Here is a 21,052-nt window from a genome sequence, read left to right on the forward strand (position 1 = left end):
GAGAAGTCGAAGACACTATCCGCAGTCTGTCGCTCACAGCAATCCGGCCATAATTATGCATAACTTTAAGCCTTGATAAAAATGTAAAGGGCTGATTGAAAAAATAAACCCCCAATACAGTTGGGATGTGGAGGAAATTAGCAATAGTGAACAAAAAGTTTTTTGTACTGGGCTGTAAACATGTTTATTTCTGCTGTAATGCAGGGTTGGAAAGGAACTTTTTCGTCCACCTGCCACTGTGGCTAGCGGATTCCAAAATGTACAAGCCACTTAACAGATTACCATTGTTTTTGTGGATGGTAAATGAAGCAAATCTAGCAGCGACTTGCAGATTTTACCAGCATTTGGATGTCTATAGGGATTGACTGACTTCTGAAGCCAGCCTCAAGCGCTCAATTAAAGATCTGCAAAGCTACCCAAAATTATACATTTATTAACTCGCAGCAACTCAGACAAAAAGCGTAGGATAGATCCATGACGCTTCCTCAAAACGCTGGCGTTTGTAGCATAGGGTAAATGTGCGGCTCTAAGGAAAGAGGCAAAAAATGGCTCGCACACTACAGGGCTCCACTTATCACTTATTTGAAACACCAAAGTGATGGTTAGAGCAAGACCGCTCTTCATCATACTACTAGATTTACACTGCGAGACGCCATGTTAAAAACATATGTAAACAGTCATGTGACCAATCACATTAAAAAGATGTTTCAAAATACATGTCAATAAATACATACTGATAAAGAAATACATAGTCACACACAAAATACATGTGCAAATACGTGTATTAACATCTGTATTGTACCTACTTCATAGTTCATTCATTATCTGATGAAAAAATATACAACTGAACGTTCAATCGATGTCCTGCAGCCCCCATACTATAATACACAGAACTCCCATTATAAAGAATTAAAAACATGAACTAGCCTCATGAAATAAAAAAATGCTTTGGTGGACACACAACATAGAGTGCACTCAGGGCACAGCAGCCAATTAAGTAAATCTAGAGATAACGTGCAGATTTTTTTCTTCCATCCACCAATCGATTGTTTGAAAAGCATGTAGAGTTTTGGCCGACCAAGATTTTCTGTGGCTGACTGCAGCCTTAGTTATCACAACTAACCCACAAAATGTATTATTCAGGCCATGGTACAATAGGAATACTTGGAAAGACTTCAGAAACATGACAAAATAATATGGGGCCCTGTCTTTTTCTAACATTTGGACCACAGCCTAGCCTTTGAAAAATATTGGATGGACAAGCCTATTACTCACTGCTTCACATGCTCAGTGAAGTGGGTTGTTTAAAAAAAAAAAACATACAATACATTCACACACATCAAGGTCAAATTTAAGAGACACATCAGCCGAAAAACACACTATTATCAGCCTTATCTATCATCTGCATTTAGTGATATAAAAAAAAATGCAACCTACTGATAGCTGGCTTTTTCGCCGTCCACGTTTTCACCAGAAAGGGCTTGTCATAAATAAACAGATTTTTTTCTGGGCAGAATTCAATTACCCCTGTCAGCCAGTAGTAATGAGTAACAGCCAGTGCATGCTCTCATTCAATTTCAGTGTCCCTAGGGAATGATGTTTGTCTGACGTCTTGATTTTTTTTTTTTTTTTATAACAATGATGTTCTTTTTGTGGCCTGCTTAGTGTAGCAAAACATTCAAATCAAACACTAATTTGACTCCGTGCCTCAGCAGATGAAAGCAGCCTTGGTTTGCTTTTATGGTTTCGTATGAGAACGTGTGTGTTTGGTGACATTACAGCCCTCTTTAGTCAAATAAACTGCCTGACTTAAAAGCAAGGTGAAATAAGTAATCCTGCCTGAGAGATTTTACCATTTCTTTAAAAAAAAACATGTGAGCAGACTTCACTGAGGCGAACATGTTTCATAAATCATGAGCCTAGCTCGTCGTCCAGCTCGTCTCAATTATATATTATCAAGCAGAAATGTATAGAATAACGACCCAGTTAGCTCCATCTCCTTCTCAATGCATTTATTTAGTTAACAGCGAAATCTCTCATATGATAAATTATTCAAATTCAGTTACTGCATATTAAATGGGATATGGGCCTCATCGACAGCTATCGTAGTAAAATTTTAACAAGGGCTCCGAGAGGCCATCTTCGCAACTAGCGCTCATTTCAGTTGATATTTCCCTTTTTGCTAAACATTTGTGACTATTTGTCCTGAGAGATGTTGGCACCATTTGTCTGCCTCTATTGAGCAATTTGCCAAATCACACAGTCCTGTTCTCACTTGGTAAGAGAGCGCCACGCTGTATCAATATGCCCTTTCCGATCAAACAAAAGGGTTCAGGTAGCTGCTCCACGAGGCCTTCGGAGAGGCGAAAGGGGGTGGTATTTAAAAAGGTTCTGCACAGCAGAAAGCCTGTCAGTTTAAAGTGACTGCGGTGGTATTTGGTGTCTTCCATTTCGAGATCAATGGATGGTTTGTAGCTCAGGCACAAGTGAAAAATGTCATTAACTCCACTGCCCTCTATGGCGGAAGGCTGCCAGCACAGAAATGTGTCCTGAGGACGAAGAACATCTATGTCTTTTGGGTTCTTGCTAGTTATCTGTGACCTCTATCTTCCTTAATCCTTCCCTTTCTAATTACCCATCCCTTCTTCTCCTCCTTGCCTCACATCCCTGCCCCTTGACTGATGGTTAGCAGATGATCATCTGGACAGGAAAGGTTGAGGTGACTCCCCCGCTTAAGTCATACCTCATTAGGTGAGCTTCACGGTGTCCCAGTTCACGTACTGGTGCATTCCTACTTGGATGAATTTAATGAGTTGCAGAGGAGTGACAAGACACCATAAAAAGTAACTGGATCCAATATGTTTTGAGATGCAGAGCCATGTTTGCCATAGATTTCATGTGAGGGGAGGGAGTTACTGTAGGTGCCCCGGTGACGGCAGCATCTGTTCTGGAAACCGGATTAGGCTAAATCCGAAAGGAGGCCAGGCCTATATCTAGAGAACTTTCCCTCTGCATAAATATTGATGGAAATGGGTCTCAAACAGAGTGCAAAACAACTGTTAACCCCTCTGCACTGCTGAAATGTTGTTAACAGCACTCGCTGCCCCGCCATAATTCACAGCCAGAGAATCACTTGACTCAAACACCACTCATGCATCGCCACTGTTACCACACTGCATTAAAACGCTGCAAGTCCTGTGATACAAGTAAAAAGCAGTTTATGAGAGTGAGTGGGCACCATGCCGCAGTTTGGCAGCTGTGTTGTGCAGCAAGCTGGTTGTGATTCCTGGCACCGAGTATGCCATCAGTCTTACACGGGCATCAAACTTTGCTGCCCCCAAAGTTAACACAAAGACAGTCTTGTAGACAGACTTCCAGCTATCGCCAAAAGTCAGCGAAAAAGGCTGAAGAATGTGGGTTGAGGAGACCCTGGAAATTTGATTCACTCTGAGCCAGAAGAATACTCTTGCACATGTTCCACAAGAATAGACCATTTATTTTTCCACATATCTATCCAGTCTAGGGATCCTAGATATGGAGTTTTTTCAGCCATTACCAATAATGGATAATTACTTAAGACATTTATAACCTGTACCTTATGCACACCTGAAGAAAGGCTAAGATGTAGAGACACGAGGAGACTACTGCTGCAAATGTGTGAGCTCTGCGCCGGAGATGGCTGTTCAGAATACGCCCGAACACGCGCAGTGGCAGTGCTAAAGAGCTAGCATTACCTATAAGCGATTGATGGGTTTGACAACAGAGCCTTTTTGGTGTGAGTTTTTTGGGACCATTTCAAGGTTGGATGTTAATCACTGCTGCTGTGTTAGGTTGTGCTAGCGCTCCGGAGACTGTCCTTCAGTGCTGCGTTTGACCTGTTTAACAGCAGCAGGATGTCTGCTGATCTGACAGGGTGTCTAATGGTTGGTGACCACACCCTTGGCCTTAAGATTTTCCAAATGTTATCGAACTGGATAGTTTAAATCTAGATATCCACTGATTTACAGATGTCTCTTTCCCGATGTATGTCAATGGAGAAAAGTCTTTCTGGGCCAGTGGTAATCAGGTGACAGACCTGAACGGCGTAATTCCACTTTTGGCCACTATGTAAAATTTGCATCAGCTCCTGGCGCACTTCCTGGGGGCTTGGTTGCACCAGGTTCATACTGGACAAAGAAGAGCCCCAATATATTAACTGACACCATCTATTGTACTAAAAGCAGTCTCACTTTATATCATCAGCGCTATTTATTGGCTATAATTTCATTTTCAGAGTATTACATAATAATGTAAATTTACCATTATCTGACGATAATTCATTGGCCTGAGATATACTGTGCATCCCTAATCCAAATTTCATGCTGACCTATACCTGCAGAAATAAGAACAACTGCAGTAAAAGAGCCTTGCTTGGAAACTAGTAAATGTCAAATATTTCATCCCTACCATTACTCATAGCACTGGTCATTTCTCTCTTGATGACTGTGATAGTGAAATATGTATTTATTTTGAATACCAGATGAGCAGTTCTTTCAAAGTGGGTCAAAGAAGATGCCAAAGTGGTCACTGTGGAATTTTCTATTGTCTTTGAAACAGCAGAAAATTTTGTTCTTGTTTCTAGGGAGCCTGTTTTAAACTACTGGCCCCATTACTTACACAACAGTCGTGCAAAATCCCCAAATGAAAATAATAGTATTTTTGCACAAAACACTGTTTTGTCATGAATTGCCGCTGACGAGTTGCTGACGAGCCACTGACATTTTGCTAAAATTAATAAAGCTTTTATCCATAAGAACATGAAAGCAAATTTGACATCCATGTTTTTATGGATAAAAGCTTTAATTCTCAACAGTCAAGTAGTGTTTTTTAGTCATGTTTTATCAAAAGACTCTTTGTACATACTGCCAGTGTCCGTCTCTTAACATGACAGAAACCATTATCTAGTTCTGATGGGCTGTCATCAGTTATTTGATGCTACATATAGCAAAATGTTTCATTTTTAACATTAGAGGGAAAGAAAATAGTTTACTAGAAATGTCACCATATCAAACCTTGAACCCAGTACCATGTCTTTTAGTGAGACGTTGGCTGAATGCATTATTACAGGCCTTCTTGTTGCAGACGGTTGTGCGGTGGGGGTTGGTGTGCACAGAATTTGATTAGTTCATCCGATCCTGTGTGCACTGTGGAGACTAAAGCAAATGATCTATCAACAAAGGTGTCTTTTCTTTGTGTTCATATAAAAACCGACAAAATTAGGTTGGAAAGTGAATAGACTTTGGCTTTAAGTCAGTTTAATTATTGAAAAAAAGAGACAGAAAACTTGACATCTTCATTGTCTCACAGAAGCACGGACATGTCTTTAAACTGCCCGACATTACTGAACGGTGGAGGAGAGGAGATTGCTCGATAATTAAACCCACTAGAGGCAAATATACTACATACTGTAGAAACTGCTGCAGTGTAAAAGGGTAAGGAAAGAGAGGGGATACAACAGAGAGAGCAGACCAGACGGGCAGGAGGGAGGGAGAAAGTGCAAGTATCAGACAGAGCATTCATTATCACCTGACTGACCTGCATATTGCGCTGTGTGAGAGTAATGGGAAAGGACACACTCATCGGCCAAAGCCCAGCAAGAGAGGCGCTTTTCATTCCCCTTCTCTTTCCTCTCTCTTAAGCAATCTGTCAGTTTCTCACTCGGTTCAATTTCTGTTCTTGAACAATGTACTGTAGGATCCCTTTGTTTTTGAAAATACAATAACAGCTCACAGAGACACATTAATGTTATGCCTGATGTAATGAATAATGAATGACCTATGTACTGCAGTTTCTCTGAACATGATTATATAGCAGCTAATTGTCAATTTAATGAGTACGATTATTCCTTTTTTCAGAATTGTGCACTTATGTTGTTAGTTACACACAGGCAGACAATAATATGACTAAAGCTGAGCATACACCATTCTATGTGAGCCCATTTATATTCCAACTCTAATGATACAAGTACATTTTTCTGCTCACGGCCTAATCGTCAAATCGAGACCTGAGTGCTCACACTCTATGTCTAAAAAACAAAACGGAAATGACCCATCAGCCCCTACGGGTCATTCTGGTTCTTGACAATTGTCAATAAAGATTCCTTCGAAAGCTTTGAGGCAGTTAGAGGGTTGTTTGCTAGCAGAAGTTGGTAAGGTTCACAATCATGCATTATTGTCAGCCTTTCTCTTGTTCACCTTGGTTGTGATGGGAGGAGGAGGAAACATCAAAGAGGTGCATATGCTGTTTACACAGCTCCACCAACTGGCCTCCATATTTTGCATCCACATGACGTGTCGAGTTGCCTTGAAACTTGTATACAGCACAGAAAGACGAAAAGTAGTCGTGTGGCTAAAAAAAAAATCAGGCATGAAGCAGGATCAAAGTGGACAGCGTACGGTCAGTGTCCACAAACATGCTGGCAGCACTGTGAGACTGTACACAGCTTTGAGCTAAATGCTAACAACATGCCAACACACAGCACAGCTGAGACTGAATGTCATTAGTTTAACAAGCATTTAGTCATAAACCATGCTTGTCCAATATTGGACAAATGGCATTTTTGCAGTGGTGATAACAGTTCATATGAATGTCTTTACCAGATTTCATGGCAATCCATCTTATAGTTTTCAAGACATTTCATTCAAAACCACCTCATCAGTTGACCCATATCAACCTCATGGTGGTTAGAGGAAAAGTCAGGAAATCTCCAAGGTCAGCATAATTCATTATCTGTGACCCATGAATGTCTGCACATGTTTCCATGCCGATCCATCCAGCGGCTGTTGAGATATTTCAGTCTGGACCAAAGTGGTGGACCGACCGACCTCTGACAGACTGAGATTACCTTCCTTAGAGCAATGCCTCTAGCATTACATAAAACCATAACACTTAATATGTTGCTTAAAATGAGGGAATGAAGTGTTGGAGATGCAAAACACCTGAAGCATTTCTGCACTTTTGCAAAAGGGAAGCAAATACACTCCATGAATGAATGCAAGACCATGTAAGTGATTTAGTTTCTTGATCCATAATTTGCATCTGTTAATTACAACTTAAAAAACAAAGTTGTCATCGCTGAGCTTGAAAAAAGGTTTGTAGATAGTACATACTGGTTTACTACACCTCCCATTCTGGTTTCCATGGCTTCTGTACAGTAAATGCACTGGTTAGATGGAGCCTCAGACCTGTTGCTTGGCACAAAATAATTCTAGTATTAACACATTTTTATCTTATTTTAATTCATCCAAACTTAAGTCTAAGTAGACTTAATATCCTATGCTGTTCAAAAAGAGTTTTTGATTTTTAAGTAAATAAAAAAGTTTTCTTAGGGAAGATTAGGGGTGTGCCATAACATATCATTCATGATAATGACTGTATAATTTTTGAAATAATAAAAATGAAAAATTCACATTGTGATAATCGAAATATTCCAACTTGTTGACATAATGATGTCACACATTTATGTTGACATAAAAAACCATAACAGTAATTTTGTTGCAATTGCTGTTTTTGAAATTAATAGTGAAATATTTTTCAGTATTTTGTCATATCGTCAAGACTATCATTATTGCAAAAATACCTTGAATTTTTGTGATATTATTTTAGAACCATATCACTGAGCCTACTCAAGAATCAGTTTCTTATGGAGAGCCAGCATATTACCAAGTACCTTCAGAATTTAATGGCATATAACAAGACAAAGGCATCTAGTTGGTGCAATCACTGGACAAAAACTACACCGGAACTCGTGTTTTGTCACAATTTCACACAGATGCTAAAAAGATAAGCTGTGCCAGAATCCCAGTTAATGTACCGTCTTGCTCAGGTGCAGCTTTCCTGATGCAGGTGTGTTGTTTGTAACTAGTGCAAGTTCACAAATCTTGACTTGAGCTAAAAACATATTTCAAATGTCAGTGTTCTATTAGCAGGTTTGCAAAAAACAGCCTTCATGTGATTTGTGTGTCACTGCTCTCTAAGTCCTGTATGAATCATACGTGTGAGCCTGAATAAGATTTACGATTTGAATCAGAAGCCTTGACACAATAATAACTGAGAGGCACTTCAGATTTTGATGTCTACACAAAGAGAAACTAAAGTGAACATGGTGAAAATAACCACGAATAAAGGAGAATAATTCAATCTAGGAAAGAGAGAAGGAGGTTAAGAGGTTATGGAAACTAAAAAGACAAAGATCTTTTGAGATAGATACAAAATAAGACCGTGAGAAGGTGCAGTCGGGCCTCTTACCGGTGACTCGGCTCGATCTGTACTCTTTGTACATGTTAGAGCTGCAGCGTCGACGTGTGTGATCTCAGCTTCTCTGGTCTTGTAGCAAATCTGTTTTGGAAAACAAAACCAAAGATGAGAAAAGTCTGATCAGTCACTGTTTGTTCAGTTAAATTAAAATGCCATAGAGTCTCTTACACCACACGTCTGTGACCCGACTTTTTCATTATGTAGACGTTCAAGGACACTGACTTAGAGTGGTGAAGAAGGGCAGAAATAAAAGGGCTTTGTCTTGAATAGAGAGAGAAGACAAACAGAGGAGAATGTAATTCATCCGCTTCTCCGAGAGGCACGACCTCCCTGCTTTGTGGAGCAGAAGCTCATCCGAGCCAAAGAGGGCTCTGAGGCGCGGGAGTGTCCCATTGACTGCGCTATTAACACTCAAACTGGGTGGATCAGCATAGAGGAAATACAAAACGCTGCCAGAAGGATGCACAGAGAATTCTGTAATGCATTTCATTCCACTGAGAAGGGCCCTGAGGGTGCCGTGATGACCAGAGTAATTGGCTTTCTCCAGCTATGATAATCTGCATCAGTCATGCCATGCCAACACACTCTCAGGCCACTGAGAAGGTCACAGTGATCCCCGAACCTCACTCCTCTCTGCTGACGGCAGCCCCTGAATTCCTACTAAAGGAACGTACAGGAAAGACTTTTATTCTGCATTCTTTGGGTTTTACCTTCACTTCTGGGGCTTGACTAAGTGCATATTCGTCGACTGTTAGTATAGATTCTTTTTTTGCTGTACTTGTAACAATAGGGCTGAACAACTAGCTGACACATCACAAAAATTAGGAAACTTAATCCAGATCAAATGTGATCATTGTTTCAGTCATTTATCGAGGAAAAATAAGAAACATGCTCTGGCTTCAGCTTTTTAGCTTCTTGTAAATTTAATATTTTAGGGTTTTGGACTGATGTTTGGACAAAAGACCAACTGGAAATGCCACCTTGTGCTCTTGCGAGGGGCTTTTTTTTCTTTCATTTTCTGAATCTGTAAGGACTAGGATAATGAAAATTATTGTGGCCCAACAATACATTCATCCATAACACAGACACAGACACAGACACAGACACACACACACACACACACTCTGTACATGTCACAAGAAGAACAAGTCATTGACCATCATATCTCATGTCACAGCTTAAGTGCATCTCTATTGTTATTCTTTTCCATATGTTGGGCAGCGATAAGATTTTTATCACTTATCACTGCCACATTTATGCTGACACAAACTGTATATGACAAGCACAATAACATCTTGACAGAGTCTTTGCAAGCTACTGTGCATGTATACGTCACTATAACCTGCTCTTTTTAAAAGCTACACAATAGCAGCTCACAGCATACAGTGAGGCTTCAACAGCCTTATCTTAACGACAGCTGAAGACATGTTTTGTACTAAATTAACTTTTTTAATTGATGACCAAGATATTTAACCTCAGCTACAACATTTCTGAACCTTTTTTTTATCTGGGAGTGCACAGATGCTTTCAAAAGACAGCTATATTTCTATGATGATAAAAACACAAACTGGGTAATGTTCTGATTCCTCCAAAAAGGACTATGCAGTATATGAACAGAATTAATAAGAAACAGGGCTAAACATACATACATACGTGTCAGACTTTAGCATGTTCGCTGTCTGGATACAGTTCAGTTAAAAGTTGGTGTTTTTTTTAAATTAGAAAAGTGAAAACATCTTCTGTTATGGTCACAGTCATTTCTCAGTACAATTCCTAAAACAACAAATAACAGTCACAGTGATAAACTCAACAATCTGCACCACTCTCAGAAATAGATTAGCATTCAGATTAGCATACTTGTGCAACATGACTCAGGTTCAAAGATGCACCACCTTCTTGGCCCACTGAGCCAGAGCAACCCTGGCTTTTGCCGCTACACAGCAACACAACGGTTTGAGTTACTGCGTCTGATGTGCTGTATACAGACAACAGAACAGAAGAAGTGTTGCCAAAGTCCAAGGTTTCTTTCTACTCTATAATGTTGATTCTTCTGTAGCTGTATTTGGCTATAACATCATCAAATTTATTACTAAAGCATTACCAGCACTGCTGACCTCCAATAACATTAACATATGAAACAGTAGAGACTATTAAAGATTAGATTAACCCTGGCAACACAGGATGCAGCAAGGGGATGTTCATGAATGACTTGCACTGTTGTTTCCCCTTTTCCACATGGTTTCAATATAGAAAACAATGCAGACTGGGATTAAATAAATGCTTGGAGAATGGGAACAAGAGAAACATGATTAAAATGCTGGAGTATGTTCAGATAAGGGCTTAAGCATAGATATTTTCAAGAAAGGACGATAGATCTTCATCACTATTCCCATAACTAACCCCTCTTTTAACAATAAGAAAAACTTCTTTAACAAAAAGAAACAAAACGAGAGAGCACTGAAATTTATTCACTGATTTAATGAATAGAGTAATAGTTTTTAAAGGAATACTTCTTAAATTACTATTTGTTCATGGCCCTATGTTGTGTTGAATTTATGAGGTGAACTTTTTATTGTATGCCTGCAGTAAATAAGGAATCCCAAAGAGGAGAAAATGCTTAATGAATTGAAGTATTAGGGCTTTAACAACTTAAAAACTATATCAAAACATGTTTACAACTCTCACACAACTTGGCAGTATAATCCAAGTCTTATTTATCTAGTCGTTTGCTCAGGACTTCCTAAATAGACAGCCCTTTCCCACAGGGAACTGAACTCAATGTGAAACGTATCAATGCTCTCTTTAAAGCCAGACTGCTTTGGCAAAAACAATCATCTTACCTCACTGCACATGGGAGCAGCTTGTCTACTGCCATCTCTATCAATAACTTAGTTTGTGTTATTGTGTAACTTTTGTGTTTTAAAGGTTTGGTTCAGATTCAGTGAAGTCATGCAACAACATAAACTACTGATTGAGGAAGTTGTAGGCTAGCAGATCCCTGTTTGTGTGGTGCATAAAATTAATCTTTTTTGTATTACCAACATGCAAAAACAAAACACACAAATAAAAGCAAACAAGCCTTACAGAAAGGCTATTTACTCCCACCCCTATATATCCATTCAGATTCTACATAAATGACTTTTTTCTATACAATCCAATATGATATGAACAGCTATCCCAGCTTTTTCCATTTGGACCTATAGGCGCTGTTACACTGAGAGCCAGTGAAACTGCTGAAAATGTGAGCAGACCATTCACCATGGTAATGGCAACCACAAAGCAAAATCAAGCCCAATGAGAAAATGCACTCCTGCTGAGAGTGGAGAAAAATAGCCTACTTATTCACCATCAGAATGGCATTAGCCTAAATTTCAGAAGAATAATGACAGTTATTTTAATTTGGGAAAATAAAATGATGAGTGGGGGATGCAAAGAAAATCTGTTTTTTGGGTTGTTTTTTTTTTACCCCTTTGTGGGCACAGCAACAAATGGCATTCATCACTCTTAAGGCCCCCACATTCCCTCTCATATTTGTTATTACCAACATTTTTCATTTCCACACACTTAGCTCTGAAGTACTTTTCTATAGTGGGGAAAAAGCCTGAGTTGCTAACTTGAAGAAATGCGCACGCTAATGATTATGAATGAAGCAGAGAAGCCGGTTAGAGAGAAGTTTCACACTGGTCTTTGAAATGAGTCTCTGAAATTGTGATTTCAATTCAGCACATTAACCAATATGCAGGTTTTAGAGTAAGAACAAAAGCTGGGGAGACAGTGTTTAAAGCAGAGTTTTATGCAGACACACTTGCTGAGACCACAGATGTTATTAAAATTAAACAACATATTTTCTTTGTAGCAGAAATGCAATTTGAATTGTTTGTCAAAATGAGGAAGCAGGTAAAAGCAATCAGACAGGTAGCTTTTAAAGCACAAGTTGCTTCAAATGATTTACAAATTGATGGCTGTTTGCTGTAATTCCTTAGTAGACAAAACAAACATCACAGCAGCATTGTATGGAAGGCTGTTATTGACTGTTCATGTTTAACTGGTAAATCAATACAGCAAATGGACAACAATGCCAGATTTACTGCTTCAAAATGCCATTAGATGTTTCTTATGCATCCCCTCCTGCAGAAATTCATCATTCAGACAATGCTCCACGTGTTCAGCCTTGTGTAAGTATGTGTTTACCTTCATATGTATTTTCACGCATAGTTCAGAACATTAGTTATCTTGACAAATGCACGAGGCCCGACACCTGTGTCGAGCCTGGATTAGAGGATCCCTTCAGTAAGGAGAGGATTATCAGAGTCAACTGGGCCCTATAGTGATAGAGAAGGGAGATACCCCATAATAGCCCCAATAGGTCCATTCATCTTTTGTCTCCGCAGCAGGGAAACAGCAGCCTGGGAAGGCACAAACCAAATCGCCCTCTGCAACAATTCGCAGTGCTGGATTAATCATACAAACTTCACAAGAACCGATCGGTACTTCACAAGCAGCTCTCATGTACCTTTTCTTTCCTGTAGCTGTCCCTCAGCCTGCGTGCTTATCGCAGTGATAAAGCACCTCATCTCCCACACAGGGGCAAGAAAAAGAAGGCTCGCAGGTTTTTACATTTGTCTGGAAATCATAAAAATATGTCCACAACATCAAGTAGGGCACAAAGAAAAGCATATAAACAAATAACTACTGAAATAACTTTGTTCATTTTGCATTTTTTTCTGTGGCAACCTGCACTAATCAGAGATAACATTTGGATAACAAACGGATAATCTTCTGCATTGTTGTCACACAATGAGGAATCCATTTAACTTATCTATAGATGCAAATGTTACACTTAATTTTAACATTTAAGTGTTGTTTAAATGTCTGTTGAAAGACCTACCTTTCTTAGGAATGCCAATGTAAGCTGAAGTGAGCACTGGAAAGTATACACTTTCTTGGCAGCAACATTTGAACTGCACATTACAGGTATTTTTTTGGAATGGTGACTATGAGTAAAGTTGTGTTGAGTTGTGTGAAATTGAGAGTGTATAAATTACCTGTACACGGTTCTCAACATGGAGCCTGAGCCACCGGCTGGCAGCTAACACTGCTAACTTCACAAGAAGTGCAAAACAACAGCAATAGTGTTGACAGAGCTAATAGTGTCAGCCAGGGAGGAACTGGAGAGTGGGCACACTACAATTTTGCAAGAACGCTGTCCCGATATCAGCAATAACAGCTGTATGAACCTAGTGCAAAGTGCAGTGATGAGCTACCACAACAAACCACAGAGAAGCTCGGATTAAAACACGCAGGTAACATGACTTCATTCTCTGCTCAGGAAACCATTACTCCTCTATATATTTACATGGCAAATATTGGTTTGCTCCTATATTAATGATCTAAATGATGCATGAATAACCTATAAAGGGGGCCTTACATGCTTTTCTCTATGTTCTGTCATAAATAAAGTCACAGTGTCAGAGGTCAAAAAATGAGGTAAACTTATGTAAATGTTGTTTTTGTGAGCAAAAACCTTACACTGCTATGAATACTATTCAGTTTTTTCTCTATTTTCGAGACAAGATCATGTCCACTGTGATAGATTTCTTCATATGGTCATCTGCTCCAGGCACACTACTGTCACAAACATGTTGTCTTGGTTGCAGATGTTGTTTATTTCTCCCCGATGTCGAATCATATTGCTGCTGGGACACGTCTGGTTGTGTTTAGAAGCTTTTTTGGTCATTTTAACAGTAAAAAGTGCTGCTACCCTCTGTTATAGTCATCCCCCCAGCTGCAATGATGGTGCAGAAACCCAGAGACATAGATGAAGGAAATGCTGACCAATAAGAGTAGACTGGATTTTTTTTTTTTTTTAAACAGGGGTGTTTAAAAACGCTAAAAACTGAGTCTTCTAAGACAGAGTGACTGAAGGTGTTTCAGTCACTCTGGTGTGACAGTATGAGGAAAATAAAGAGTTTTTTAACATTAAAAAATGTTGTAGAAACCTAAAATACAAGTATGAACCTAGAAATGAGCATAATAGGTCTCTAAGATATTGTGCTTACATCTGATTTTGCTGCTACAAGCAAAGGGGTGCTGCATAATAGCTAAATGCTATTATGCTCACTAGTTACATACCTCTTTTGTGTGTAAATTAGAGGGTTAAAGAAGGGTTTATAAAAACTAAATTTAAGTATCTACTTGCTGCTATGTATCATAATTCTGCAGTATAGGTGATTTAATGTAATGTCTCTTAAGGAGACTTGTGCTGCATGTGCATTAATAGTGTCCTTTCCTAAAAGCTCTTTCTCTTGAAAGAAACTTCACAACTCTTTACAAAGATGTACCCACTCATGGTTGCTTTATCATATTCAAGGACATGAACAAAAATGTAAAACTGTCAAACCATTATCATGTTTGTTGTGTTGCTCACGTGGAGGCAGATTTTTTTTAAACGCTATGGGTTTTTTACCACTGACAGGCAAAAAACTCCAACAAAGAGAACAAACAATATCTGCAAGAAACACAGGTCAAGGTACCATAATAACATTAAATTAATTTAAATGTTTTGGTCAAAAACTTAGTGATAGAAATGCTGTATAATAAACCCTTTGTATTTAGTGAAGGTCATAAAGTATAGGGCCTTTACATCAACACAGAAAACATTTTTTCAACCTGAGAAGATGAGGGCAGGAAGTTCAAAACTAATTACCCAAAGATCCTTGCACTTAAACACAGAGAGTAATTCTTTTCCATAACTGCTTTTGGTAAAGACAAGATTTTAAAAAAAGATAAGACCATGTATATTTAAAACATGTATGTTCTATGTGTTTTTACAGTCAACAGTCAGTTGTTGTTTTTTAGTTTATATAATATTCTGGTTTCATACAGTTGGTTGGATGCATGCGTGAGTAACGACAAGGAAAGCCTTCGTTGTCATCAGATGTCACATGTGGGTTGTGGGAATGAACATGCCTCATGGATAAAAGCACTGTCGTGTTTATAGTGATGTGGTTATTTCTGTCAATCATCCTACAGCCACAATTTGCAAATGTTCTCTGCAATAAAAATAATTCACATTTTTAACTGCATACAAAACACATTGTACATACTGAAAATACAGACACAACTGTTCCCATGCCATTGCAAACATGAAATCATGTGGTGCAGTATTTGTCTGTTAATGAGCCCCCGCTGACATGTTGAAGAGATGAAAGTCTGTCAAGCCTTCCTACACAAAGGGAAACATGTTGGAGGGATGGCAGCAGCACTACACTGCAATATGTGTACGAAATAAATCTAAAAAAAAACAAAAAAAAAAACCCAAACAAATACACTAAAGCAGTCATCTGTGCCCTGTGGGTGCATTTCTTCATGATATGGTTGTAGATCTTTTTTGTCATAAATGATCAAATCATTTCATTCAGAAAGTGAACTGATCCAGAAACAGTTTGTATAAACAATTTAAAAAGCTACTGACATTCACTCCATTCAGCTGTGAGTCGTAATGGCAGTGCAACAGAAGAAGTATGCGTGCTATAAATCATCTATAATGCATTTCCACTGACTGATGAGTTGCTTGTGTGGTCCTGTTGAAGTTACACTATAGGTTTAGCATTGCACACATCACAAAAAAAAAGAAAATGTTGAAAAAGAGGGCAGAAAGAGGACAGAGACAGCCAAGCAGGCGTGTCCAGTGTTCTTCACCACGATCAAAGAGGAAGAAACTTGTTACAAGACATCTTCCATCGTTTAGACGTGGCTCACGCTGAAAAACTCTGATGTTGACCAGGAAAACAATTTTCCACAATGTTAACATACATAGCCAGAGGACCAACACAGTACTATCTTCACCCCGAGACAGGAAACAAGCCTCTAACTGTGAAGAAAGCAATAAAATGTGTGCATCCTCAAATAAAAAATGAAACTGCATCTTGGGTTTGAGGAAATATTTATACAAGACCTACAGCTTTGGAAAAATAGCAGTTTTAAAAGTTCATTATACAAGCTAGTCAAGCCATTCTGAAGCCCTAGGTGAATAACAGGCCGTCCCAGAGTACTCGTTATCCGCAATTACTTTCCATTTAAGTAAACGAAGAAAAAATAAAAAAAGATATGATTAGGGATGCAACTGAGAAATATTTTTATTATCAATTGATCGTGTTGTCCAAGGTGATGCCATCTAAAATTTTGTATAATCTTACCAACAGTCCAAAACCTTAAGAGGACACATTTAATAAAATGTAATACAAGGACAAGCAAATTCTCACAGGTAATCTCACTGGTATTTTTTATTAAAAATGACATCAATGACTGTTTGACTATCAAAATAGTTGCTGATTATTTTTCTGTGTATTAAAGCTGTAATGTAGTAACTTTTATGAAATTAACTTTGTGTCGTATTTGCTGCTCAATACATCCTGACAGTAGCACATGAGACAGATAATCTATGAAACAAACATGATTCTCTGCCTCCTTCTGCTTCTAATGGCATTTGCAAGAATCTACCACAACTAAGCAAAAACAACCAATCACAGCAGAGGAGTCTAGAACAAACCCAGCTGTCAATCATGTCAGTTACTGCTCATGAACTGAGGTAAAACTGTCAAACTAGGTGGCGCTGATCAAATATGAATCCAGATTCTGTTACTGGAATGTGTATTTCTGAAATATTTTCAGATTTCAGATATTTTAGTGCACTGTTTAGCTGTAAAATGAACATGATTTCACAAGCCTGTATTGGGTTTTGACACTACTGTTTTATTTACTTTATTTATTTTTTCTAGATATTTTGGGGGGCTTTTTGCCTTTACTTGACAGGACAGTGGCAGCGAGAAGGATGGAGAGAGCAAGGACGACATGCAACAAAGAGCAGAGACCGGAATCAAACCTGCATCCACTGCGGCAAGGACACAGCCCTTTGTACATGGGACAACCACTCTACCAGGTGAGCTATCGGGCACCCCTTCACTCTACTATTTTCAACATGGTGGTCAGGCCAAAAGCATTCTTATTTTACAGCTAAACAGTACACTAAAATATGTTCCTAAAAACATTTGTGGTGAGATGTAGTTAATGCAGTAACAGAACTGTGATTCATATTTGATCAGCGCTGCCTCCTTTGACAGTTTGATCGTAGTTCATGAGCAGTGATTGACATGATTGACAACTGTGTTAGAGACTCCTCGACTCTGATTTGTTTTTTTTTTGGGGGGGGGGGGGTTGTTCAGCCACATAAAGCAAATGCCAATAAAAATTGAAGGAAGCAAAGAAATATGAACAGATTATTTATTTTATGTGCTATTTTCAGGATATTGCTTAAATACACAGAAAATAACCTGCAACTATTTTGATAATATAGTAATTTAAATCATTTTCTAAGCAAAAATACCAAACATCTGATAGTTCCAGTTACTAAAATGTGACTTTTTTTTTCAAGGATTATCTGTCATACTGTGTATATGTAGTGCAAGATGCAGAAAATATGACAAAAATGTATGTTTAAAAAGCTACCAACTGTAGCTCTGACTAATTGATCTTGCTGACTAATTTATCTAATGACTTTTATCTACTTGTTTATGACTTTAATTTACTTATTTTTATTCTGCTATTTATTATTGACTTGCAGTAACTGCACTTTTTTCGTCTTTCAAGGGAAATATGATTTCATTTATCTTTATGCATAGCTGTGTATAACGACAATGACAAATAAAGGAAATGTGAATAAATAAGCAAATTGCTGCAGCACTAAAAATTCTGTTACAGCACCAGCACTGAATCATTATTATCCTGAAGTCCAGATAACACAGTTGTCTGAGAGACCCCCTGGAGTCTCTTAGATAAGAATACAGTGAAAAAAAAACAACAACTACAAAATACAGACAATAAAGAAACTAATGACCCTAGCCAAGCCACTTTTTATAATTTGTAAACACAGTCCTGGTCTCTGAGCCACAAAACTGTGTTAACTGACAGCCGCAGTGCTGGTTATGGGAAACAGCCTCACCGACTGAACTGTTTCACTGAAGGCAGTCCTGGGAGAGGCTTTCGCTCCGTAATTTACGAGTGGGCCGGGAGCCAGTGTGTGTTGTTTAACAGCCATAGACACGTGCTGTCTTTGCATTCATGACCAATGAGGAGGTCGGGGAAATTATTTTCTCCCTGTTGCTCACAGACACGGTAAGCTCCAGCCCAGGATATTATTTGGTGTTGCCAAGAAAGCAAACATGAAAAAAATTCACTCAAAAAGAGGAAAAATAAACAGGATTTAATATCAGCCGGAGAGGGACAGACAAAATTTTTAGATGGCTAAAGTATTACCGTGTGGAGTAGTTTCCCCTCTGTTAAAACGTTTTTAAAATAGCTCAAGTGCGTGCCATTAGTTTATTATGTTAATTAGGCAAAGTATGACAAAGAGGGAACTTAATGAGAAGATTAAGTGTAAATGACTGATTACTGGACATGGCAATAAAGAGGAACAATGCAGTGTTGTACTGAAGGTCTACGTAATTATCTGTGGTCTCCTCCACTGCAAGTTGAAGCGCTTATATGTTGTTCTTAAAAATGTGACACTTAAATGGAGGCAATATCTTTAGGAAGTTTAATGATAATATACAATAGTCTTTATTTAAATACATGGGACATTTCCAGTTTGAACACCTGCAACTGTGTGAGTGTGTAGCTGGAAAAGAGCAGAGGTGTTGAGCCAACCAACCCTTGGTAAATATAGGTTTAAAAAGGCAGTCTTGCATGTGAAAGGGTAGATGGGGCTCAGCTCTCCCTGTCACAAGCACTTAAATCAGGGGAGGAAGGTAGGAGGGCAGGCTGAAGGATGTGTGCAGAGGGGAAAGGATGAGACAGGGAGGCCAATACTGCTACTGCAGGCACATACCCGGTCTTTAACTGCAATGTACCGTTAGACCTACGACATGGACACTTAAATATTTAACTCTTATCAAGAAGGAACAACTCATGAAAAGTTAGCAAAGTAATTTAAATGATAGCTAATCTGAAGTGAGTTTTGAAGTAGATTTATAGTTGTGCACAGCAAGTGGCTTACGCTGTTGTGAGCATTTATACTTCTGCTACATGGCTCTGCAATTACACCTCCAAAAGTTGTGGGGGTTTCTATCGGGGATGGGCATGAGAACTCAAGTATTTGTTTGGATGTTAGTCTTCTTTTAACGTATAGAGTACTCACCGCCACCCCACCAACATGTATTTTCCTCTTTACATCAATACAATCTTGTCACTCTAGAGCTGCGAGCAGGGTCTCACTTCTTACAATGCCTTGTCCTTCAGTGCAAAGTTAAATGTTAAATCTATGTAACGTTAAAAATCTACACTCCTATTCTGAAAACAGAGTCGTCTTTGAGAGTACTCTATGATAATTAAATGTGAGTACTTTAATAGGGAAGTTATTTAAAATGCCCATCCCTAGTTTGTACGTTACTGTGTTGAGTTGCTGTAAAGTGCAGTCAAGATCAATTTATTCAACTAACACGCTTAGAACACACATAAAACATGACTTTATAATGACATAATTAAACACAAATACATAATTTGACTCCATTATAACTTACAAGGTTTACAGGCAAAACACTTGCCATTTCCAAGACATCTTTTGACCACAAATACAACATGCTAATGTTATTAGCATGAGCCTTTGGCATTTTATATTGCATAAATTAGTCTTCTTTTGTGGGGGCTTTATTGCTTCTTATCTGTGAAATAACAAATTTCTTTAGAATGAGGGAAATGTTTTTCAGTTCACACAAATAGTGGTCTGGATTGCCGCAACATTAAGTTACCTTTCTGGGGAGGTAGGTACGGCATCAATTCTACACGTAAGTATAAACCCTGCTTTACTCAGTATAGTCAAAACAACACTTTCCACGTCATGATAGGAGACTGAGCTGTAAAAGGATTTTAGAAACTGGAAACCTCTAATAACTCTAACAAGCTGGCACTCTTTGTTGCTGAAATGCCCAGTGGTTTTAGGCAACCAAAACACTCACTGACCTGAGGAGGGCTTTGCCTCACACTTCAACAAATGCTGTGTGTGTCTGTGTGTGTGTGTGTTTGTGGGTTGTTGTGAATCAATAGCCACAGGCACTTGAATTCACTCTGCACTGCACAAAACATATCATGGCACTATAAACCTTTCCACAATTTTCCCATTCTGTTGGCTTTGTCACACTTTGCTTAATTAACATTTAAGTAAGCTAAAATAGGTATAATCGTCTGTGTCCTAAATTACTTGTCATGCAATTAAAGCTGAGTGTGCAGCTGTCTCACGTTTAACAGCTTCTGTTTCTGCCTGCGCCAGCACATGGACCGGGTGTGCTCTGTTTCACATCTTTTATGCTCTGCATAAAACAGTAAAGAGAGAAATAAAGAGATGAAAGAACATTCAAAGTCCTTTGTTGATTGGTGCTTAAGTGTATTTTATGTTGCAAAGATCCACAGCTAGAAAGATTATAAGTTTGGCTCTCACTCATAGTAATGATGAAATCATCCTATATCCGTTTGCCCGGTACAAGTTATGAGGAGGCATACTCATTCAGCCGGTCCACTGTGCTCTCTCCAGGCCCCGACCAGAGTGAACAGCCTTTGATTGAAAAACAGATGAGTTTGTTCTGCTCCTCAATGCAGCCTCCTCTTTTAACTGCTAATTACCTTGTCTCTACTCCATAGCTGCCGATGATAAGAGGTATGGGCTGCTTAGAAGTGAAGAAAAACTGTGCAGCATGCTGGCACAATT

At 38.8% G+C, this 21,052-nt stretch overlaps 1 protein-coding gene across 2 annotated transcripts in view; it reads right to left on the reverse strand.

The window, feature by feature from the left end:
- Positions 1 to 21,052, reverse strand: part of enox2 (ecto-NOX disulfide-thiol exchanger 2) — a 240,416-nt gene that overhangs the window by 183,790 nt on the left and 35,574 nt on the right. For both annotated transcript variants that reach the window (XM_042492832.1, XM_042492831.1), the window contains one exon: positions 8,287 to 8,376. In XM_042492832.1, the coding sequence (XP_042348766.1) occupies positions 8,287 to 8,320 (34 nt within the window). In that variant the 5' untranslated portion in view covers positions 8,321 to 8,376. The remainder of the gene's footprint in view (positions 1 to 8,286; positions 8,377 to 21,052) is intronic.

The sequence above is a fragment of the Plectropomus leopardus genome, chromosome 9 (genome assembly GCF_008729295.1).
Source record: "Plectropomus leopardus isolate mb chromosome 9, YSFRI_Pleo_2.0, whole genome shotgun sequence".
Taxonomy (NCBI): Eukaryota; Metazoa; Chordata; class Actinopteri; order Perciformes; family Serranidae; genus Plectropomus; species Plectropomus leopardus.